The 24068-nt window shown below is 36.7% G+C and overlaps 4 protein-coding genes across 4 annotated transcripts; 2 read left to right on the top strand and 2 right to left on the bottom strand.

The window, feature by feature from the left end:
* The first annotated feature begins 6283 nt into the window (after window positions 1-6283).
* Window positions 6284-12726, top strand: LOC133863547 (alpha-galactosidase 3). Its single transcript, XM_062299533.1, has 15 exons — window positions 6284-6643; window positions 7090-7148; window positions 7718-7774; window positions 7857-7891; window positions 8277-8380; window positions 8524-8596; window positions 9232-9290; window positions 9380-9445; window positions 9539-9622; window positions 9783-9847; window positions 9953-10035; window positions 10779-10869; window positions 11003-11061; window positions 11668-11808; window positions 12217-12726. Exons 1-15 carry the CDS (start codon window positions 6426-6428, stop codon window positions 12334-12336), a joined length of 1314 nt encoding a protein of 437 aa, XP_062155517.1. The 5' UTR covers window positions 6284-6425; the 3' UTR covers window positions 12337-12726.
* An 817-nt stretch (window positions 12727-13543) lies between these two features.
* LOC133864557 (uncharacterized) lies at window positions 13544-15996 on the top strand. The gene is made up of 6 exons (XM_062300930.1): window positions 13544-14208; window positions 14307-14507; window positions 14575-14674; window positions 15057-15257; window positions 15334-15396; window positions 15499-15996. Exons 1-6 carry the CDS (start codon window positions 13580-13582, stop codon window positions 15610-15612), a joined length of 1308 nt encoding a protein of 435 aa, XP_062156914.1. The 5' UTR covers window positions 13544-13579; the 3' UTR covers window positions 15613-15996.
* A 203-nt stretch (window positions 15997-16199) lies between these two features.
* Window positions 16200-18821, bottom strand: LOC133864558 (small ribosomal subunit protein eS26y-like). The gene is made up of 5 exons (XM_062300931.1): window positions 18664-18821; window positions 18475-18567; window positions 18272-18356; window positions 18055-18188; window positions 16200-16435 (listed from the first exon to the last, which is right to left on the bottom strand). The coding sequence occupies exons 1-5, from the start codon at window positions 18664-18666 to the stop codon at window positions 16361-16363; spliced, it is 390 nt and encodes a 129-aa protein (XP_062156915.1). The 5' UTR covers window positions 18667-18821; the 3' UTR covers window positions 16200-16360.
* A 672-nt stretch (window positions 18822-19493) lies between these two features.
* Window positions 19494-23153, bottom strand: LOC133864506 (superoxide dismutase [Mn], mitochondrial). Its single transcript, XM_062300858.1, has 6 exons — window positions 22772-23153; window positions 21851-21897; window positions 21626-21751; window positions 21442-21498; window positions 20637-20714; window positions 19494-19800 (listed from the first exon to the last, which is right to left on the bottom strand). Exons 1-6 carry the CDS (start codon window positions 23046-23048, stop codon window positions 19708-19710), a joined length of 678 nt encoding a protein of 225 aa, XP_062156842.1. The 5' UTR covers window positions 23049-23153; the 3' UTR covers window positions 19494-19707.
* Between the last annotated feature and the right edge of the window lie 915 nt (window positions 23154-24068).

Genomic DNA, 24068 nt, shown 5'->3' with positions numbered 1-24068 from the left:
ATGAATTATGCATATATATAGTATTAATTTTAGGTTTTGTATTTTTTTTTTTATATTTTTATTTTATACAAGGATTGTTAAGGTGATAATGTACAAAACACAATATAATTTGGTGATATATATATATATAGTAATATATATATACATATTACTATATATATAGTAATATATAGTATATCTATATATCTAAATTAGGGTTTAGTTTTGTACAATATAATATACATATTGCACTAAACTAGGGTTAGGGTTATATTTGTAAAGTATATAATTAACACTTGTATATATATATATACAAGGACTTATACGAGATTTGACTAAATTAAATGAGGAGAGTTGAAATAAATTAATGTATAAAATAAAGTAAAATTTGTTTGTAGTACGTCTACAAATGTAAACGCTAATCCTAATTAGAGTTAGGGTTTACTTATAAGTATATCATATGTAAGGAACTCAACACGTAAACCTCAAGTATACTATTTACATATTGCACATAGCCCATAAACCCTAACTCTATGTGTATATGCTATATATAGCCATAAACTCTAACCCTAAGTGTATGTCTTATATATAGTCATAAACCCTAACCCTAAGAGTATATTATATATATAGCCATAAATTCTAACCCTAAGTATATGTACTATATATAACCATAAACCCTAACGCTAAGTGTATGTACTATATATAGCCATAAACTCTAACCCTCCCTAAGTGTATGTACTATATATAGCTATAAACCATAATCTTAAGTGTATGTATTATATATAGCTATAAACCCTATATATATATAGCATAAATTTAAGGTTAGGATATATATAGTAATAATATTAAGATTTTAGTTTTTTTTTTTTTGTTTTTAAAATAAAATACAATAATTTATATGCATAGTGTACATTTCGAGTCATTATGCATATATATAGTAATATTAGTATGCATAGTATACAAAACCCTAATTATATTTGTTTTTTTTTTTAAAAAAAATTTGGAAGAAAAAAAAAAAACAGTTCGTCACGTGTCATGTTGACACGTGGCTCACATATGGCCATGTGCCTAAATTACACGTGGCCATTCGGCCACGCACATTGGAACACGTGGCCACATGGCCGCGTGTAAATAATCCACGCGGCCATGTAGCCACGTGTAATAAATACACGTGTCCGAACGGCCACATGTATAAATACACATGACCACGTTTATAAATCCACGTGGCCGTTCGGACACGTGGGTTTATTACACGTGTCTGTGTGGCCGCGTGTATTATTTACAGGTGGCCGAACGTCTCCCAGCTGCATGTTGCCATGTTGTCAGTATGACACGTGGCTACAGTAACCGCTATTGTAGCCACGTGGCGAATAGAACCTTTTTTTGTTGTATAATAACCCCATATCCGCCCTAGAAAACTTGTCCATACAATACTCCATAAACTGCATGAAATTCTCCCCCATAAAAGAAGATTTTTGAAAAATGATAGAACCTCCACCCCAAACATCTTGGACTGCTGGACAGCTCCAAATAACGTGCAAATCTACCTCTCTCGTTATTATTATTTTATGTTATGTGTTGTTGTTTTATTTAGCTCTATTTTTTTCTCATTTTTTTGTTGTTGTTATTGTTGTTTGTAGTTCTTTCTCATGTACTAAAAAAAAAAAGAGCCCAAGACTCGAATATCAAAAAAAGAAGAAGAGTAATGCTAAAAAAACACATTTTTTCATCCAACAATTATCTTTCAATGATGACATGACAGTTGCAACCAATCATTTGATTTTTGATCTTTGATTTTTTTTAAAAAACATGACAGATTCAAGAGTTGGTTGAGATTGTTACATTAACATCGTGAGATAAACAAATATTTATAACATTACTCAAAACGAATTATCCAAAAGAGTAATGCTAAAAATTACATTTTTATTCTACAATATTGACGTGATAGTCTCAACAAATTATTGATTTTTTTTTTAACTTATAATTGATCTAGGGATTGGGGAGACTATTATATCAACATTTATAGAATAATTTTTGTTCAAAAAAAAAAAAAACATTTATAGAATAATTGTAGGATACAAATATAATTTTAAACATTATTATGTTCGAAAATAATCATAAGAAAGAAAAGTGTGGGTGTGCCGTGTGGGTATTGGTTTAAGAAAATGAAAAATAAAAAATAAAAAGAGGGGACAGAAAAATAGAAATAGAATAACAAGAGGAAGAGTTGAAACGTGTACGACAAGTCATGGCATCCGCTCCAAATTTCTGTACAACGAGCGTACATTGTTGAAGGATTGAGCAATATTACTTGGTCAAACCCTGACGTGTTTCCCAAACTGTTCAACGTTCATTCAACCTGGCCGTCCCCACGGTCGGTCTACACTCTACACCTACCGCTCTCCCCACGCGTTGCAAGACTCCCCGTTAAAATCTCTTTATGCTAATTAATTATATCCAGCTGTGATAATTCGTATTTTTTTTTTATTTTATTCCAAATTTGGAAAAAAGGGTGAAGGGGAAGGTGATAATTTGTATTTACATCGGGTCGAAATACATATATGAAATTATATATGATAACTTTAAAATGACATCTATTAGTTAAACGGATCAAATATTTTAATTTTATCTTATTAATTTTGTGTTGAATTTATAGATCATGTAAAAAATTATCGGTCTTAATTATATAAATTTTTTCAATTGAATCTTATATTCATCCAAAATAAGATAAATGTCATTCTTAGTATATACACCGAACCATATATAGTTCTTACTCTAAGGATTTGTTCGAGTTTTTAGATTCAAAAAGTGAAGTTAAAAATAATAATAATTTAAAAACATATTTTTTTAAAGATGTAGTTAAGTTTTTTTTTTTGTAAAATCACGGCTTAGCTTTTAAAATAGTTCAATTCTATGTGATTTGAAAACATTTTGTTCTCTATGTTTTTCAACTGATTTTTTTTTTTTTTTTAATTTTAAAAAAACATATTTTGTGTGATTTAATTTAAAATCACACTTTTATTCTGCGAAATCGGACTACCAAACACACTCTAAGTCAAATAAAAAATTAAGGAGAGTTTGACTTCAATCTAGTAAAAAAATTACTATTTTTTTTTTATGAAAAGAATATACAGTAAAAATTGCTTTTAATAAAAAAACAATAGATTTATTTCCAACCATTTCATCTCCGCCGTTTATTATTTCATTTCAGTTTTTATTTTTATTTTTATTGGAAGCAATCAAACCCAAGAAGAATGCTAGACATTCAAACATTTTTTTTTTTTTTTTTTTTTTTTTTTTTTTTCAGAATTTGATTTTAATCTGATGTGTCACAATCCAGTGAGATCTATCATTTTGGAAAATATATCATAATTTCATATAATTATGACACATCAAATTAGAACTAAATTCTAATAAAAAAAAATGTTGAGATGTATATCATTTCTCCAAACTCAAAGGTGAGTTGATTTATCTTTTTTCATGGCAGCTTAATGCTACAATATTAAAGTGCCAAGTCTGGTCGTCTCTCGAAATCTTGTCAAACAAGCCAGCCGCGTGCATAAAACTTCCGAGTAAGGTACCGGAGGGTGTGATACAAGCATTTCACATCGGCCATCACTCCATCAACCTCTGACCTTGTCAATGCCCTTTTTGCTATAAAAAAAAACCCCATTTCCATTGACCCTCAACAACAAACACAAAGTTCCTTTCATCCTCGCCCTCCAAACTCATCAAAACAAGCTAGCGCACCACCCGCCATTCATCTCAGATCTCTGATGGCAAAAGCAGACCCAGAACCTCACCATCTTGCAGCCGCAATGCTTATATTGTTCGCCTTTCTTATCATATTCTTTCCATCCCCTTCATCGGCTAGGCTCTTGAATGTGCCGCAGAACCTTGCAGCGAACGAACAAGCTCCGTATCTTGCGCTTCCCGGAGACAACGCCGTTGTTGTGGCTTATCCACTGGGAAAAGACTCTGAGCGTGTTTTACCATGTGACATGGACGAATCCAGCAAGCCCAAAGCGCCCTTCCGCGCAGCTCCCAGACTTGCCGGGAAATATGGGCCACTGCTTCTGACTAGGCTTCCCAAGGGTCCGATGCCGAAATCTGGTCCGAGCAAAGGGACAAACAGCGTCCACAACTAGATATGCATGCAGAGCTCAAGAAAAAAAATCACTGGACTGCGTTTGCTATTTGTTATTTATTTATTTATTTGATTTTTTTTTTTTCTCCCCTTCTTCGTAGTTAATTACAATATTTTTGTATGTGTAAATACTTGTTACACACGTTATAGAAGGTTATAGCCTTATAGGGAGGATATGTGATTTCCATTATTATTTCATTAATTGAATATCGCAAAATCTACTTTTTTTTTTTTTTTTTTTTTTTTTTTTTTTTTTTCTGTTTTTACTATTTCTGAATGAAATGCGTCGGTTTTACTTTGGAATTTACATCCAATTTGGTGAAATATATGTGCTTATTAATTTCAAGGGTTTAATGAACAAATATTAATTTAATAAATTAAATTAGAAGAAATTAATTTGAAAAATGAATAGCTACAATGTCGATCGAATTCTTTGAATTTTTTTTTTCCTCCAATTTGGTCAACATCACGCAACTGCTATATAAATTAGGCCAATTAATATTATCAAGGATAAGGTAGGAGGCTCTTAGACTCAATATATGGGTATTGTGATTTATTTAATTATTTTTATCATTTTCCGATCTGCTTTCGCATTGGAAGATGCCAAGATGGAGCTCCGCCACCTCCCCCGGTCAAAACATTCTTTGACCCCCTTTGCCATGATCAAATGAAGGGCAATCCTTTTGGAATTTAATTTAATAATAAGACCTCACCTAAACATCTGACTAATCTCCCGCTGAAAAGTTAATCAATTTTTTTTTTTTTTTTTTTTTTTAAAAAAATTGTTTTGAATTGTTAATTGTGACAATCAAAGTGGGATTGGGCCTCGATCAACAAAAGCCTCGGTATATTATTATTAGGATTTAGCAGAGTAGGTTTTAGCATTTGTCAAAGAGTTCTTGAAAAGGAAGTAACATCTCATAGTGGGCTGAGCTCTAGGCCTCCCTTTTCAACATTTGTGACGATGCCATTGAAATTAGCATCCAAACCCAAAGGAAAAAAAGTGCCTATTTATTTTATACAATTCTTCTTTTGTTGAGAGTCCAACACCCACTTTGAAAGTTGAGGCTGCGTGATTACTCAACCTGCTAAACCTACTAACTTAATTTAGTCTTTTATTTTACACGTACCAGTCAATTAAGGATCAAATATCAATTAGCTACTTTACTTAGATATGATTATAGTGTTAAAAAAAAATTACTGCTTCTTTTTCACACTAGAAAAATGCATATGATAATTTAGACGGAATTACATCAAATTCACACCAAGCAATTATATATATATATATATATATTTTTTTTTTATTTTTTTTTTTTCACTTTTTTGGCAATCCCCTCCCCTCTCTCTCCCCTTATTTTCATTTCTTCCAAAAAGAAAAACAAAAAAAAAAAAAAAATCAATTTCAAAACATTTTTAACTTTTTTCACTTTTTATATCACATTAAGAGCATTCATAATAGCTTTCTTAAAGGGGGTCTATTTCTTAAGTTTTAGGAAAAATTTCAAAAAAGTTACAAAATCCCTCAACATCAGCTTCCCTAAAATTTTGTTTCCGTGAGAAGTGTATAGTGATTCCCAATGCATTGGAAAGCATTATTCACTTCCCATTCAATTGTTTATTCACAAAATATATTATCTCTCTTTTTTACTTTATCTTCTTTTTCCTACTTTTAATTAAAGTAAAAGTAAAAAATAATATTTTAATAATGTAGGAAAAAATGAAGGGAATTATCGTGGGGTGTTTTTTAATAGGAAAGTAAAAAGTAGTTTTGTTCCCTATATTTAAGAAAAATGGTTGAAAATCTACTGAAAATGATCTTATATATTTTTTTTTATTTAAATAAAAAAAATTATATAACCTTTTTATATAAATTTTTTAAACTTTATATCACATCAATTACATTTTATTACCATTTTTTTAAAAAAAATTCTCCCCATACGAGGACAGGGAGTTGCCAAACGAGAAAAAAAAGGTTGTAAGAGATAACGTAAGATTTATTTAATAAACAAATCAAAAGGGTTTCTACCAATAAGCCGGTGACTATCAGCCACGTGTACATTTTGATTTTTGAAGATAAACTTTGCTTAAAATACTTTGAACAGCAAGATAAAGTAAAAGAGTAGTGTAAGGGATTCTACTAATTTTATTGTATTTTTTTACAAACATAATTATGAGACATTTGTCCCCCTGAGTCGTCATCATCATTATCTGAAGTACGAGAACAAAATAGTCGTCCGTTGGTACTTGGTTCTTACATTTCCTAACGTTGTTGTCGAAGAAACGGAGGATTCACTCATTGATGGCGGAGAATAGGAGGAGCAGCGTTGTCTCTGTTTGCTCTGCAGTTGTGTGGCTATGGTGGGTGGTATCTGCGATGGCGATCGAAGGGAGAGTAGTGCCTCTATTGCAGAGCTGCGAGAAATCCGGGTTTCGATCGACGTTTAGTGCGATTTATGATACTTCTAAGTATGGTATTCTCCAACTCAGCAATGGCTTGGCTGGGACGCCTCAGATGGGGTTCGTCTCTTTTCGTCTCTCTCTCTCTCTCGTTTAGCCTATCTTTCTTCATGTTATGCGATTTGGGTTATCTAAAATTTATGTTTTCGTTCGAAAAATCTATTTAGTTTTTCTTCCTAATGTCATTGGAAAATTCACAGAGAGAAAAAACGGGCTTTATGAGTAAAAGAAGTGAGCTCCATTATTTTTTGGCGGGGGGATTGTAAACTAATGTATATTTGTTTATCTAATTATTATTATTATTATTATTTTAAGTTTTGGGAGGTGGGTATATCTAGTATTCTAAATTTGCATATGGTTCGGAATTTGATATAGTTTATGGGGCACTGTTGCTGATTCAGCGTGTCGTTTTTTTGGAAAAAGAAAATCTTTTGGAGAAATTCAAAATTGATTGTAAAGCATAATGAAGGCTAATGAAAAATTTATGTTCTAACATGTGTGGACAGATGGAATAGCTGGAATTTCTTTGCCTGCAATATCAATGAGACAGTCATCAAGGAAACAGGTGTATTATTCTTTCTATCATGGTTGGTTCATTTGCCTTTGTAGGTATATGCCAAGTCCATTTATGTTTTTACACATATTACTTGCATCTGTGGCATTATTGCCTTCTTAACGGTGAGTAATTAGAGGTGAATTTCTTATTTGGTAGAGTTCTGCCTGCTAATCATCAAGAATTCTTAACAGGCTCAGCATGCATTCAAACTGCTGCATACCTTGTTATGTCAACTTTTGAATACTTACTCTAGAGGAATTGATGCCTGCATCTGCAAGACCATCTTTAGATGCATCTGCAACTGCTCTTTGATCAGTTATTTTTTCGGTTTTTAATCAAATGGACAGAATCCTCTTCCTTTTTCTCTTGTTTTGGGATGTCAATTGAAACATGACTTTTAGCAATTGGCATATTTTGAAAAATAGAAAAAGTGAGTTGTGGGGTTAAGTGAAGTTCAAAAAAATATTTGTGTGTTTGTTGATACACACACACACACACACACACACATATATGTATGTGTATATATATATTGATGAGACTCCATACAAAGTACTAATTTCTGTTTTGGTCTTTGGCAGCTGATGCACTTATCTCAACGGGTTTGGCTGAGCTAGGTTATGTGTATGTCAATATAGGTATTGCTATGGCATGTCTCAAGTATTTGGTTTGACTTCACTTATTGTCTAGTGTCGACTTATTTATTTTCATGGACTGCAGATGATTGCTGGTCTACTGCTAAGCGGAATTCAAAGGTCAATTGAATCCTATAACTTCCACATAGTCATACCCCTCACTAACTTTATACTCTAGAACATTAATAGTAGATCTTGCAGCCTCTAGGGAATGCCATATATTTAATAAGGGGTGTTCTTTAGTCTAAATTAGTTCTAAAGGTTACTTTTCTTAATTTTCAATTCATTTGAGTTACCTGTTTTAAGTGGGACAGATCAAAATTGTGTCTTATTCTAATAACTGTACTTTCATTCTGTCTTGCACTCTAGTTATATAGCTTTTTAGGATTTAACTGTTTGCACACATTCATTTTCCGTATGAAGAAACCTTTTAGCATACAATAGTAAATAATGGGAAGCTGCACTAAGATTTCAATTTCCTATTGTGGCTTTCCTAATTCTGCAGGGTCAATTGGTCCCAGATCCAAAATCTTTTCCATCTGGAATTAAAGCTCTTGCTGATTATGTACACGCGAAGGGCCTCAAGCTTGGAGTTTATTCTGATGCTGGGTAGGTCAACTTTCTTACTGCAGTCCAGAAGCTTATAAGTTATTTATTTATTTTAAATGATGATTCATTCCTGTGTCAAATGTCCTAAACTGCTTCTTCTATCCCCATCTCACTCATCTAACTGACCTAATTGCATCTAATAGGATTTTTACATGTCAAGTTCGACCAGGATCGCTTTATCATGAAAATAATGATGCAGAACAGTTTGCTTCTTGGGTTAGTTTCTGCTATCACTTGCTTGACAGTGCATAAACTATATCAAATATTATTCATTGACTTGGAGGGTGTTTGGAATTGGTTTACATTGCCTTTCTATTGTTTTTTTTATAATTAATTTTTTGGCCCCAAGCGGAGGGTGGAATGTGAGATTTTAACTAGTAACCTCCGTTTCATGAGGCGTAGTCCTTAGCTAATTGAACTACCCCTTGGTCGTTACATTGCCTTTCCATGTTTCTAGTTTCTTCCTATGGCATATTTAGAGCCAAGTCCATCTCTTGAGAATGGAGTTTCCTCAGTGCAAATAGGAGCTATATCTAAAAATTATTCTTCAACACGACCTCCAAACAATTCAGTTCATAAATATTACATGATCTGGTGCATACTGTGAAATTATATTATCTTGATAGATGTTAAAACAAAAATGAAATATGGGAATGCTTCCAAGTGTCACTTGAAAACAAGCCAATTCACTTTTCCCTTTCTAAGTGAGTAAACAATTTTGGTAGTATAATTTGAAATCAGAAATTAGGATGCTTGTCAGATGTGGAATTCTGTTAGGAGTACAGTCATGGCCTCTTTAACTCGGTTGTTACTTCTAGCTAATTTTTCCTTTTTTATGTTTGTCTTAACAGGGTGTAGATTATTTGAAATATGACAACTGCTTCAATCTGGGCATCGATCCAAAAGAAAGGTATAACCTCGTCTTAGTCTCATTTAAGTTGTCAAATAATCATAATCTAGTAGCTTCCCATTGACTTGATGTGGTTCAATAATTTCCAGATACCCACCAATGCGTAATGCTCTAAATGCAACTGGACGCACAATTTTCTATTCACTTTGCGAATGGTAATGCAGTTTATTGATTTATTTGTTTAGATACCCAGATTAGTATACATGTAACTTGACTGCAATTTTTGACCTTATGTTATGGTTTTACAGGGGTGTGGATGACCCAGCCTTATGGGCAGACAAGGTCGGAAACAGCTGGCGTACTACTGATGACATCAATGATACATGGGCAAGGTTGAGATTCTGGACTCTAGGTCTTAAGTGGTATAATGAGTGTATGCTGCCCCTGTCATGTCATAGTTCAAAATGCAATGCACCAGGGGCAAAAATGTAGAATTTCTACTTAGGACTTTGTTTGTCACACTGATTGAGTGTTTGTTCTTTTTTTGTTAAGCATGACTACTATTGCCGATCTGAATGACAAATGGGCAGCCTATGCGGGTCCTGGTGGATGGAATGGTAAAAAATTGATCTTTGTAAAACAAAATAGTCTATGAAAATGCCGCAATCAACTCCAACTGTGAACTAGTTTTCTTATTCTCCATATTTTTCATGCCTGGGCAGATCCAGATATGTTGGAAGTTGGCAATGGAGGCATGACATACCAAGAGTACCGCGCTCATTTTAGCATCTGGGCTTTGATGAAGGTTTCTTTCAAAAGCTTTCTACTTTCTTCCTGGTTTGGCTTTGTGGTGTTAGAGAGTCTTATGTTAGTTTTATATGGACTTTTGTATGGGCTTATGAACTAGTTGGGCTTGTCCACTTAGTAGCTTAAGTTTTTGGGTTGAGTGCTCTAACATGGTGTTAGAGCCCAGTTTGTTTGTTTGTTTGTTGGTCCACGTGCCAATGCCATTTGCATATTTGGTTAAGGTTAGATGTGAGGGAGGGTGTTGGGGAGTCCCACATTGGTTAGATGTGGGCTTTCATATGGGTTTATGCACTAGTTTGGCCTCTCCACCTAATTTCTTAACCTTTGGGGTTGGATTCTCTAGCGGTGTCTACTTGAAATTTGGCTTTCTTTTTTATTCTTGTACATATGGGAGTGTGCATGTGTGTTTTGTTCACGGTAAATGATCTTATTTTAGTAGTTCATAGAAAGTACTTGTATATTGTCTTGTGATGCCTCTATGATATTCAGAAAATCTATATTCCACCCTTCTTCCCATCCTGAAATTTTAAATTATTTTTATCCTATAATGTTAACAAGTATGGCTAAAAATTCTGCTGTTATGGCTATTCTTTTAGTACTCTTTGTGAGTGAACCTTCATTTGGGATAGCATAGGACATATAATCATATATGCTCCATCTGACCTTTTAAATACCTTACACTACATTAATTTGACCTTTTTAGCCTTTCACAAACACAACTCTCTGAGGTCAAATGTGCAGGCCCCTCTTTTGGTCGGTTGTGATGTAAGAAACATGACTGCGGAAACTTTTGAGCTTCTAACCAATAAGGAGGTCATTGCCATAAACCAAGGTGAAACATACTCTCTCTTTATCTCTGCTTTCTTTAACAGTTCTAAGTATACTGCATCTATCTTCGTTTGCATGTCATGATCTTTTCCAATCATTGTAACAAATCTTAGCGAGCAAGAATTTTCTTTTTGCAGACCCACTCGGGGTTCAGGGAAGGAAAGTTTATGTTTCAGGAACAGATGATTGCCTTCAGGTTTTCCCCTTTTGCACCCCTTTGTAGCATATTTAAATGATGTTACTGCATATGATATCAGAATGTAAATGCTTTTGAAGTCAATGAGTTTTTACTCAAAAGACATCTCTTCCCCTGGTAACAATGGATGGAGGGTGCAGTCTTATATTCAAAACCCACTGGGTGCACTTTGCGACTTAGCAATCTAAAAAAGAAAACATATTTATACACTTTTGAATCTTTTCCAAGCAAAATGTAGTTTTACACCAAATGTTCTCTTAACTGAAATCTAGAAAAACTTCACCACCCACTCGCACGGTGCTTTAATGGAAGAGGATTTTTTTACCTACTTTGTTACCGCGATCAAATAACTTCATTAAACCTAGGGTCGTGTGAATCTATGTGCATGTACACATGCTTCTGTTTTCTTTATTGAGAAAATAAGCTATAAAATGTCCTAGGTGCATAAAATGTGAGGTTAACCTGATACAATTGTATTTTTCACGCCAAATTTTCTGAGCAATAATCAGGGTAGAAATGTCTGTTTACATTGTTTGGACTTTTCAAGGCTAATTGTATATAATACTATCGATGTGAAACTCGGTTCATTAATTATGATTCTTTCAGGTTTGGGCGGGTCCTTTATCTGGACATCGCTTGGTTGTTGCTCTTTGGAATCGCTGTTCGAAAGCGGCAACTATCACAGCTGCATGGGACAAAATTGGGCTTGAATCCGGCACGAGTGTCTTTATTAGAGATTTGTGGCAGGTGAGGAAATTGACCTGCACGGACATTTAGGCACTTTTGATGATGGCCTAAACAACCCCCCCCCTTTTTTTTCTCTCTTCAAGCATGCCTAACTGGTGTGCCCATCAAATGCGTCAAAACTTGCCCCAGAACATTCCTTTTCAGCATCCTGTAGCAGTTGTGGGGCCAATATAGTGTGTGACCAAATGCAACAGGGTTAAATTCTTTTGAGCATTACTTATTGTGATTAAGTGGAGCATTTTTCATCTAAGCAAATCAATTTATACGACTTAGGATCACTAAGGCCGACTTTCGTCTCAGCTCGACAGGTCAAGCTTAGGAGTTAAAAGCCTTTAGTTACCTTTTGAATTGGTTTGAGTTTTTGACCTTCCAATATTATTTTATACTTAATATCGTGACTGCTTGCAGCACAAAGAGATTTTGGGAGATGCAGTGTCATCATTCAGTGCCCGAGTGGATGCCCATGGCTGTCAGATGTATACTTTCACCCCCAAACGGTGCCACGTTCCGTCATTTAAGTCATCTTAAAATCAGTGGGGCTCAAGCTCATAAGATGTTCAGCCATAGAAGGTCTCAGCATTTATGCAGCTTGTTGGGAAAGTTAAAAACAAAATGTCAATGCATTGCACTTTGTATCTCCAAGTTGTGTTACCTTGTCCATAAGCTTTCTATTTGCAACATAAAAGGTTACTCAAGTTGTTTGTCTCGGACTAATGTAAGTTAAATCCTGATTATCCTGTGAAGTCTGAAGAGCAAAACTTTCGAGAATGATATTGTAATGCTTTCAATACAAAGTATCGCTAATGCTGTTGATGTAAATATATTTAAGGCTCCATTTAACATTGCAGCATAAACAGTGTATATATGGCTGAAGGACGAATATCTTGCCTGTATTTTGAAAGGAGCCTACTTAGCATATTCTTTTCCTCGTCAATACTAGTATGGAAACCCAGCATGGAAAACCCTGGATTGTTGTTATTTAATCATCTAACAACAGCATAAATCTATAGGTGTTGTTTGTGGCTCGTGGGTATATCAAGCGTACAAAGCAGCACAAGAATCATCTCAATCTACGCAAATGTGACATTAGTTAACCATAATCCCAGCATGGAAAAGCCATAACCTTGAATTCAGGAAACGTTTTTTTAACCTCAAGGACTCACAATGTCTTCTTTCTCCTTTTTGCTTTCTTTTCTTGCCTCGGCTAAAGCCCGCCTCTTTCCGAACTCACGGGATAGTTGTAAGGTAAAAATGTGGCATATATCATTAATCATCCAGAATTTGGTAGAATCATATTATAGACATTGCGAGATTCTAAATAATGTGATCAAGGCATATCCAACAACCACCAAGGTTGTGTGTCTAGTGGCATTTGGGTTATATCAATGGAGGCTAGACCCTAAGGTCGAATCCTGAAATGGGAAGCGTTTGGCGTTATTGGTTTGGGTGTTGCTAGAATTCTTAGTAGGGTTAGTGTTAAGCTATGGGTCGATCGGTCTTGAGAGATCGTTTGTGGTTCCTATCGTTTAAGCCCTTCTTGAGCGATGCCCAACATGCATGTAAAACTATAGTCACGTCTAAGTAAAGTAGTCACTTTGATCGTTCCTTCTTGCCTTTTTGAATAGGAAAAAGAAAAAGACCATCATCAAACACATCAGGGTCGTTTATTCTAGGATGATCACACACGTGTGCCCCACAGTACACTGAACTTAACCCATATTTAACATCACCCGCCAAGATCAGCCCAACCCAAACCCAGCGATTTCCCGCCATGTTAAACCTCACTCCTAAAACCCTATCCCCTTCACCATTTCTCTTCAACCCCATAATACCCAAAACCCAAAACCCTAACCCTAGCCCTCGATTCGCCACCATTCCAAACCAATTCCCACGCCAGAATTGCAAATCTGAGTACAGGACCGAAAGGGGTCTTGAATTCCAGATCGGCGAGAGCTTCTTCCGGCACGAGAGCGCCACCGGCCGAGACCTCGGTGTGCTCGCCGCCTCGCTCTACAAGAAATCCAAAGGCCAATTGCGAGTCCTCGACGCATTGTGCGGTTGCGGGATTCGGTCTCTCCGGTACCTTGTCGGGGCCGAGGCCGATTTCGTCTTGGCAAACGACGCAAACGACGAGTACCGGAGTATCATCTCAGAGAATCTGTCACGCGCAGCCCCGAGGGGTTTCGGGGACGAGCGGAGATGGGCAGTGACGCACTTTGATGCGAACCGTGCCATGGCGGAGTGCTACCTGCAAAGAGAGTTATTTGATTTCATTGACGTCGATTCGTTCGGTAGCGACTCGTCGTTTCTGAGGTCGGCGATGAACGCTTTGAAATTGGATGGGTTACTTTATGCTACTTCTACTGATGGGTACACCTCCGGTGGTCACCGGCCTTACCAGTGAGTTTTTTTTTTTTTTTTTCTCATTTCTGTAGCAATGCGTTTGTTGTGTTGTTTGCTGCTTCGTTATTGACAGCGTATTTTTCTGGCTAGGACAGTTCTGTAGCTGCATATGGAGCTTATGTTCGTCCAATGCCGTATTCGAATGAGGTTGGTTTGCGAATGCTTATAGGCGGGGCTGTAAGGGAAGCCTCTGTGTTGGGCTATCGTGTTACTCCCCTGTTTTCGTACTATTCGTACCATGGGCCTGTTTTTCGAGTCATGCTCCGGTTGAATCGTGGGAAGCTTGTCGATCACAGGTGCGTATATGATTGTGCTCTGTGTAAAAGGCTTCGTGATTTAGCCTCTCATAATCATTTATGACAGGCATTACGGTTTCATCGGCTACTGCCACCGGTGTGGAAATTCTCAAGCATTTTCGTGGAAAGAACTTGGTCATATCAGGTGCCCCTGCAGTGATTCAAAGGTATGCTTTAGAACTCTCGTTTTTTTTTTTTTTTTTAAAAAGAAAAACATTTAGGAGTGGCAATTTGTGTTTATGTGTTGGGGGTTTGGATCATATCGAACATGAATATAATTAAATGGGTTAAACCCTTTAATATTAATTTAATATTAACTTGCTAATTTTGTGTTAGGTTCGTATCGAGTTCGTGGGTCAAGTAAAAAATTATTAGTCCTAAATGTCGAGTTTGGGTCGTGTTGAGTCATGGGTATAAGACTATATAAGTCAAGTTTAATCCCATCCATTTAATTAAAAAATTGCCTGCCATAACCTTTTTCCTAATTTTTGTGTAGTCTTTACACTGTTGACATGCAAATATTTGTTGGTTGTTTTGACTTCTTTCCAGGCTTCTGGGTCCTATGTGGTTTCGGGGCCCCTTTGGGCAGGGCCTCTTCATGATGCTGCCTACCTCACAGAAATGTTAAATTTGGCAGAGCAATGGGCGTGGGTGGGGAGTGGCACAGGAACTGATCTTGAGAAACTTTTGAAACAGATGATAGATGAAAGTGACCCCAAATTGCCATTTGGGTACATCAAGTTGGATGAGGTTCTCTTACAGTATCTTTTCAACCAGAAATGACTCTTGTGCCATACAATTGCAACTTATATGTAATATGTCCCAGGTGGCAAGCCGTGCGAAAATAAATTCTCCTCCCCTAAGGATCATGATGGACACCTTGCATAAGGTAAATTCTCCACCCCACTTGATGTGTTCTGTACTCGGATTGTCATATGGGAATGTCGTAGAGATCCAAAGATTAAATACATTGCGTGTTGCTTCCTTGCAGGAGGGGTATGCCGCTAGTAGGTCGCACATTGCTTCCAACGCGATCAAGACAAACTGCCCCATGGCAGAATGCATGAGAATTGCCAAGAATCTACGGCAGTCTTCAGAGTGTTAGCGCTCAACATACATAATGTCAAGTGCGGCTAATTCTGTTGCCTGCACTTGGAAGCCTAGAGGTGCAATTGCTCAATGGAAGGAGAGTTGATTCCGCATAGAAGTGGGAGTCAATTGCAAGCAATGATACAAGCTCTTGTTTGAGATTTGTTAGATTAAAAGGGGATTATTGGACAAAAATGATTTAAATTTCCACTAGTACGACTTCAATGATCTCAGTTGACACTATGACACTACGTCGTAAATGTCGTGGCTATCGGTTTGTCTCCAATTAAGCCCAATTTCAAAAGCCGAAGACGAATTTATATGGTGCTAGCCAAGTATTAAGCACATTTTGTAGATTTGTATTCAATTGTCTAAGACAAAAATCAACTTAATAACATGTTGTACCAACCTTAGGCCTTGGGGCCTCTTAACAATAAAACTAATAATCCATGAAATAACAAGGCTTTCTTAACCAGGTCTACAATATTTGAGCACTGGAGCAAGCATATTCATCAGTTTTTAAAAGAACATGGGAGCGGACAAAGAAGAGGGTCAGGAGCGGGGTGATTATTTCGTCAAGCTGATAACCAAATCAAATATCCATATTGCAAAAACAAAATTTATAGATTTTCAGTTTTTCTCAACAAAACAAATTACCCATAAAGATAACAGTATTGAAAACCATAGAGAATTCCTACAGAAGTTCAAGAAACTCAAACACCAATGACGATTAGTATTGCAAATGGAGTAAATTGATCTGCATCTTAAGCACGAACAGGATTCCCCGCACCAGCAGGACGAGGCGGTTGACCAGGCTGGCCAGGCCTTGGCTGATCTTCCTGAAAAATCACAGAACAGATGCATGTCAAAATAAAAAATTGAGACAGTTGCAACACAACCTACAAATCAATCTGTTCGCATTCAAAGGTCTTGTATACAACCACAAAAAGACAACCATTATACATTATGGTTCTCTAACTTCAAATGCTACATAAAGTATGGTGGATCATTCAATGTGCAATAGAAGTCCAAAAGTAACTCTGATAGAAGAAAGAGAAGGAAGATTATGGGCTAGATAACGGGCTGAAGTCATGCTTGACTGTTAAGGGCCTAATCATTTATCAAAAAGCTCTAGAACTATTGGATACAAATTTAATTAAACCCTTAACCCACGTTTATGAATCCGAAGTCCACGACAACCCACTTTATAGACACTACTCGATTGTAGAAATGCTACATAAAGTATGATGGATCATTCAATCTGCAATAGAAGTCCAAAAGTAACTTTGATAGAAGAAAGAGAAGGATGATGGGCTAGATAACAGGTTGAAGTCATGCTCGACTGCTAAGGGCCTAATCATTGATCAGAAAGCTCTAAAACTATTGGATACAAATTTAATTAAACCATTAACCCACGCTTATGAATCTGACGTCCACGACAACCCACTTTATCGACACTAACTAGCACTGATTCAATTGTAGAAATGCTACATAAAGTATGATGGATCATTCAATGTGCAATAGAAGTCCAAAAGTAACTCTGATAGAAGAAAGAGAAAGAAGATGGGCTAGATAACAGGCTGAAGTCATGCTTGACTGTTAAGGGCCTAATCATTGATCAAAAAGCTCTAGAACTATTGGATACAAATTTAATTAAACCATTAACCCACGTTTATGAATCCGAAGTTCACGACAACCCACTTTATCGACACTAACTAGCACTGACTCGATTGAAGAAATGCTACATAAAGTATGATAGATCATTCAATGTGCAATAGAAGTCCAAAAGTAACTCTGATAGAAGAAAGAGAAGGAAGACGGTCTAAATAACAGGCTGAAGTCATGCTTGACTGTTAAGGGGCAAATCATTGATCAAAAAGCTCTAGAACTGTTGGTACAAATTTAATTAAACCCTTAACCCACGTTTATGAATCCAACACCCATGACAGCCTATTCTATCGGCACTGACTAGCACTGACTCGATTGTAGCCTTTGTTTTACTCATCTATTGGTATTCAATGACTTAATATTCGACCCATATATAATAAGACATTTTAATCCAGCCTCTTGGTCGCCTTTTCCGTGACTTGAGCCCGTGACATAGTGCCTACTTTGATACCAATTGTTAAGAACCCTTAGAATTGTAACATTGACATTAGGGACATGTTTGAGATTCTGTTCGCTACTTTAGGAGTTTGCCAAAGGAATTAACAACGACTGATTTATTCAGTAATTTTTTAATTAAATTGGACCTTTAAGGACAAGAACGATAAATACAGTGTCCACAATTGCATATTTTTCACTCGAATCTCTCGAAGCACATGAAGTAAATCAATGGAAAAAAATGTAATTTTTAATCAGAAACCCTCATTAGCAAAGATATGATCATCCATAAGCAATTAGGCATTGGCAGAAAACCAAACAGCCACAAAACAGAGCAAGTTATTTAAAAGCATACCCTACGCCTGATGAAGCGCTGTGGTGGCGCACGGTTCCTCCTATCAGTGCGAGAACGAACCCTCACAACGTGCGAGTGAATAGCACAGGAAACACAGTACAGCATCTTCGCATACAGCTTCGGAAGCACATACTCTGTATAAAAACAGTGCATTTCAGCAACAACATAAATGCCAGAGAGACTGAAAAAGAAAAGGATGCGAGGAAAATAATATTACGATCATAGACGCAAGCTTCTTGAACATCCCTAACAGCAGCCTGCTCAACAATGTTCCTCACAAGGAACCTCTTGATGGCCTTGTCCTTTTTTCAAACAAACACCAAATCACAGGTCAAGATCTATAATTTAACTCATATACATCCAAAATCATATGCGAATTCCCACTTCAATACCAAAATATTTACAAATTCAGAGAAATACCTTGGGGCAGCATTTGCCGCAGTTTGAGCAGCGGATGAACTTGACGTGGCCACGGCCATGCTTGTTGCGTCCACCGTTCCTGCGCTTGAAAGTCTGCAGAAATAAAACCAGGGGGAGAGAGAGAGAGAGAGATTAGGCGAATCAGGAAGAAGAATAAAACGACTAATATTAGAGGGAGATCGATCTGACCATGGTTGCGAGGGCAGAGAGACGGAGGAGATCTGAGTCGTAGGAGTCGCCGGCTCTGGAGCTGATGGGGTGGGCTAGGGCTACCAAAAGAAAGTGCGGGTTTTATATTGGGTAGTGCCACGGCGCGCCCTAGCGATCAAAACGAGAAAACCCTCCTTTTTTGATATATTGTTAATTTCCCCCCTCACCTTCTTTGATATATTCAATTACGCACCCATGGTTTTTCGTTTTTACCGCTTAGCCAAATGATTCAAGAACGAATTGAAATGACCAATTCCAATGTCTTCTTTTCATGTATGATAAAAATACCAGTAATTAATTAGACAGCTTTTGTTTTTGTTTTTATTTTTTGCTTTGAAAATTAACATGAATTAATAAAAATATAGGCTATGTTTTTTAATACTTTCTTGTTTTTTATTCTAACGTGACATAAAAATAAAAGTAATTTTGAGTAATTTGTAAATATTTTATATTTTAAATAGTTTATTAATGTTTTTGTTTTGAAAAAAAAAGATGGATGCATAAGTCTGAAAAAAGAATTGGAGATCTTATGTTAAAAAATAAACAATACAAATTGTCACATTGAAAGAGAATTGTTGTCATTTTTCACTGAACGGGATTAAGAGTTCAGCAATTTTTTTCACTAGAAGCAAAGCCAAACTCCCTGCGGGAATAAGCAACCAATGACAGGTCACAATTTTTTTTCAAAAACTAGCATATGCCACCTTGGAAGATTTGATTTCCAACAAGCCACAATGTAATGGGCACAACAAAGCCTGCGCAACAAACAGAAGGTTGCTCCTCTCATGCAATTAAAGATAAATGCAAGATTGTGTAAAAAAGTATTTTTTTCACATTCCCAAATATGCATAAAGCTACAAAGAGTATATAGCTCAATTTAATTCGATTCTCATACATGAGATACACCGGAAATCAAACACCTCAACAGAAACAGGGTTTCTCACTGATGTGACATGTCATTTTATTCCACTAGCCAGACAAACCACAAAGCCTTCCTCTCGAAACCCATCTTTCTCATATACTTCACTCGGATTCTTTCTCATAAACTTCATTGGCATAATGCCAATTGATAACTTTCCATATGTTCTTTAGATAATCTGGTCTGACATTCTTGTACTGCAACATGACAACAAAAGGAATGTCATATGATAGATAAGGAAGCAAATCAGGGTACAATTTGCATTCATAATTGGTGGACAAAGCACCAGTCGACAATTTGAAAAAATAAAATCGTTTTACCAAATGCTAGAACAAATATGAAGCAATCTTTCAACAAACAATCACCATTCAAAAATCCTTTACCTCCACAAGATAAAGTAGCTCAAGGTAGAATGAAAGTAATGACATTAATTTCTGTTATGTTACAATTTCCCCCACCCCATCTAAATCCCTAACGTCCTCATCAAAATCACATCATGCGGTGCTTCAATACCACATAACGTTATTAGGTAGCTCTAATATAACAACCCAAGGAAAAGCTATTACTCCAAAATAACTACTCAAGTTACAATTTGAGCTCCTTAGAATCACTTAGTAAAAAACTAATGTGAAACTTAGCATTCATGAATGCATTTATAATTCACCTACTCTGTGGGCTATTTATCTTCCCAATGTGAGAGAGAGTGTTATACAACCTCATGCATCAATCTTTGTAACCCCATCAGCTCACCCGCTAAGTGGAAAGAATATTCCATACCTAGAGGCTCAGTAATCATAGATTTCACGAAACCAAATCCTATATACTACTTTTCTAACAAATTAATGCTCAAACTGGAAATAGCTTAAGATATTAATTCAAGAAAAAGATTATCAAGTGTCATCATAAAACTCTGTGCTTTTGCCTAATCCTGGCCATCATGCAAATCTCTGCAAAAACTAACAGTAGCAAGTTTCACATATCAAGTAACCACATTTGAGCTATCAATAGCTATTTGAAGTAAATACTAATATACCTGCAAATAGTACGCGTGCTCCCAAACATCAATACCAAGCAATGGAACTAAATTTGGTCCTTTAGTTACCAGTGGGTCCTGAAAAAATAAAATCAGAATTATAAAAGTATTTTCACATAGTTGTAATCCAGTTTTTGGCTGTATGTTAAGACAATCAGAGATGTTTTCACAGAAATTGTTAAAAAGAGTAGATAAACCGCATACAAAAGCAAGTTGAGCACTATCTTCAACATCCATTTTTTTTGGATCAGGTATTCTTCATAATTTCAGAAATCCTAACATGAGGGTTAAGATAGTAGCATATATCCAGCATAAAAAATTTATACTGATGGTAACCAGCTTTAAGAACAAACTCAAAACCCAACAGTTACAAAGTTAAACAGCCAAGTATTCTAAAGCCAATGTAATCAGTGCAAAGAATGGAGCAAGTGTGGAACTCAAAAACCCTGAATATCTTTTTATTATTATTATTTTATTGGTAAGTTACACATGCATTCGGTTAGGCTTGAACCCACGAACTCACCCTCAGCCTTGCTACAAAGGGAGAGAGTACCATTTGAGCTAAAGCTCATTGGTAAAAGCCCCGAACATCTTAGATCTAATATTTCAATTATTATGAGGAAACGAATATTTTAGTTCACAAAGAGGACATCAGTACCATCAAATAACCATGACTTCTAAAGCAGTATGGGTTACAACATTTAACAAGAATGTGGCTGAAGTTTAGGGTCAATCAAAGAGAAATTGGAAATAGGAATGATCATTGTTAAATGAATTTCCCCTTGGATATCTTTTCAAATTCTACCTGATTTGCAGTGGTTTCAACCACAAGCTTCTTCAACTCCTTGTCCAGACCAAGCCACTGCCAAGGCAGAAGTAGGTGAAAAGAAACATACAAAACCAGCAAAAATGAGCATTGACTGGAACAACCAGCCAATGACCAGGGACACAAAATGGATGTTCGGAATTTCACAAGCTGCAAAACCTACCACCCATCCAGAGCCCTGTAACGCAGCAGCTTCTGAGTTGATCTTTTGCACGAGTGTTTCCAGTGAACCAAAATGAGTATCAATAGCCCAACCTAGGGAGCCCTTTGGGGGCTCACCGCCTCCTTCCTGACATTCATAAAGCACTAGTTAAAAGAAGTTTCTTAAAGAAAAAAATGAAAGAAAAAAAAAATGACTTGACAAAATAGCTAAAGAATATAAACTTACATGAACAGGAGTAAGATTCTTCCAGAAAATCGAGTGGTTGATATGACCTGCAAGATAAAGCATAGTTAAGGTTGATTAAGCAAATAACAAAGATGAAGATTGTTTTTCCAATGCATAGAGAATGAAAACCAACAAAAGAGTGAGAAAATAGAATAACTGCTTACTTTTGTGAAGTTTTGACTATATACAAATTCCTGGTTAAAAGCTGAATAAGGACGTATGAGGATCATCTAAAGACATGAATTCCTTCTAAAAAAAAAAAAAATAGCCTTTACATTTGTTAAAAAAATATTTAAGGTCTTATTTTAAAAAATTCGATGGCCCGCTAAAAGAAAAAAATCAATGCAGTCCAGCACCCTTTTTTTTGGTAGCAGATAAATTCCTTCTAAAAAAAAATTGACCCAAGAAACAAAAGAATGTAGCAAAAACTATCCCGGCCGTAAGTTACAGCAAAATCGCGTAAAAAACACTCAACAACTAGGTTCCCGGAGCTTTTCGTAGTGCTAGCAAGAATGCAGGTGAATGAATCCCATCCCCTATGAGATGCACAATTTTACATTATCAATAATTTTACTCTATAAACTGATTATTATCTCTCATTCTACTCACCACTCATGAAAACCCGTTAACTGCTTTTCAGAAACTGATAAAAGTCCAACAATTCCAAGTTTCTTGATACCAGTTCAATTAATAAGGATGACCCAATTTTCACAAAAATATATCGAGTAGAAAACCATAACTTCGAAACAGAATTAAATCAGTCAAAATTAGCAAAATAAATCGTACAAAATGAACCAAACATGTTATACCAAAATCCAATTTTGTTCTGGGAAATATCACAAAGAAAAGAACTTCCAATCGCACATAGATTAACTTAAGATGAATGTCAACAAAATAAGCGAGAGAGTGATGGAAATGAACCTCCGCCATTAAACTTAATGGCGCTCTGCAATTTGACGACGGCGGCGGAGTCGCCCTTGGCCACGGCGTCTTGTAGCTGCTCGAGAGCCTTGTTGTAGTTGGTAATGTAAGCCTGGTGGTGCTTCTGGTGATGGAGCTGCATGATCTCGCCGCTGATAGCCGGCTCCAGCGCCCCGTAGGCGTACGGAAGGTCGGGCAGCGAGAAGGTCTGCAGACCGCGGAGCTGAGCGAACCCTAGCCCCAGGCCTTTTCTACTCAATACTGATCGGAGAGCCATCGGGAAAGGAAAGAGCACCGAACGGAAATGAAAAATGGTAGTGACAAATGAGGGGACTACCGGTGGTGGTTAATATAATACATAAAACAAATAAAAATATGGTTGAGGAAGAGAGAGAGGAGCTACACGGACTGCGGGTGATCCACTCTGGGTGCGGAACTCGGAAATGCGACCATAGGATTGGCCCACAATATCATCGTTCGATTGAAGATTATTTTTAGGGATAAATACCCCATTGGTACCTGAGTTTTACGTGTTTTTAAATTTAGTACCTCAGTTTTGTTTCGTATCATAGGTGGTACCTGAATTAAGGGTAAAAACCCATTTGGTACCTCTGTTAGATTTTCCTTCCAAATTTTAACGGCTCGCCACGTGTCAACCGCTGAGGTTGACACGTGGCACTACATAAAAAAAATTAAAAATTAAAAATTAAAATCTTTAGAAAATGATTAAAAATAATAAAATTTAAAAAAAAAAAATTAAAAAAAGAAAAAAGAAGAGGGGTGGCTGAGCCACCCCCCTTGGCCACCATGGGGGTGGCCGGCCACCCCCATTTTGGCCAAGGAGGTGGCCCAGCCACCCCCTTGGCCAGTCTGACCGGTCTGGGGTGGCCGAACCACCCCCTAACCACCCCCTATGGGGTGGTTCGGCCACCCCCGTGGCCCTAGGGGGTGGTTCGGCCACCCCCGTGGGCCAAAACCCTTCCAAATTTTTTTTTTTTTTTTTTTTCAACTGTGGGGTGGCCGGGGGTGGTTCGGCCACCCCACACCGGCCAGACCGGCCAAGGGGGTGGCTGGGCCACCTCCTTGGCCAAAATAGGGGTGGCCGGCCACCCCCATGGTGGCCAAGGAGCCACCCCTCTTCTTTTTTCTTTTTTTAATTTTATTATTTTTAATCATTTTCTAAAGATTTTAATTTTTAATTTTTAATTTTTTTTTATGTAGTGCCACGTGTCAACCTCAACGGTTGACACGTGGCGAGCCGTTAAATTTCGGACGGAAAATCTAACAGAGGTACCAA

Source organism: Alnus glutinosa, chromosome 3 (assembly GCF_958979055.1).
Source record: "Alnus glutinosa chromosome 3, dhAlnGlut1.1, whole genome shotgun sequence".
NCBI classification, from domain to species: Eukaryota; Viridiplantae; Streptophyta; class Magnoliopsida; order Fagales; family Betulaceae; genus Alnus; species Alnus glutinosa.
This window is presented reverse-complemented; position numbering and strand designations above follow the sequence as displayed.

Coding starts and splice junctions, on each gene's coding strand:
- LOC133863547 (XM_062299533.1), top strand. CDS start 6,426: ATGGCGGAGAATAGGAGGAGCAGCGTTGTCTCTGTTTGCTCTGCAGTT. Junction 8,381..8,523: donor GGAGTTTATTCTGATGCTGG/GTAGGTCAACTT, acceptor TGCATCTAATAG/GATTTTTACATGTCAAGTTC. Junction 11,809..12,216: donor TTATTAGAGATTTGTGGCAG/GTGAGGAAATTG, acceptor GACTGCTTGCAG/CACAAAGAGATTTTGGGAGA.
- LOC133864557 (XM_062300930.1), top strand. CDS start 13,580: ATGTTAAACCTCACTCCTAAAACCCTATCCCCTTCACCATTTCTCTTC. Junction 14,508..14,574: donor GGGAAGCTTGTCGATCACAG/GTGCGTATATGA, acceptor CATTTATGACAG/GCATTACGGTTTCATCGGCT. Junction 15,397..15,498: donor TGATGGACACCTTGCATAAG/GTAAATTCTCCA, acceptor GCTTCCTTGCAG/GAGGGGTATGCCGCTAGTAG.
- LOC133864558 (XM_062300931.1), bottom strand. Junction 18,357..18,474: donor GCGGCAAATGCTGCCCCAAG/GTATTTCTCTGA, acceptor GTTTGAAAAAAG/GACAAGGCCATCAAGAGGTT. Junction 18,189..18,271: donor AGAAGCTTGCGTCTATGATC/GTAATATTATTT, acceptor GTTTTTATACAG/AGTATGTGCTTCCGAAGCTG.
- LOC133864506 (XM_062300858.1), bottom strand. CDS start 23,048: ATGGCTCTCCGATCAGTATTGAGTAGAAAAGGCCTGGGGCTAGGGTTC. Junction 21,898..22,771: donor CATTAAGTTTAATGGCGGAG/GTTCATTTCCAT, acceptor TTTATCTTGCAG/GTCATATCAACCACTCGATT. Junction 19,801..20,636: donor AGCACGCGTACTATTTGCAG/GTATATTAGTAT, acceptor GTCATGTTGCAG/TACAAGAATGTCAGACCAGA.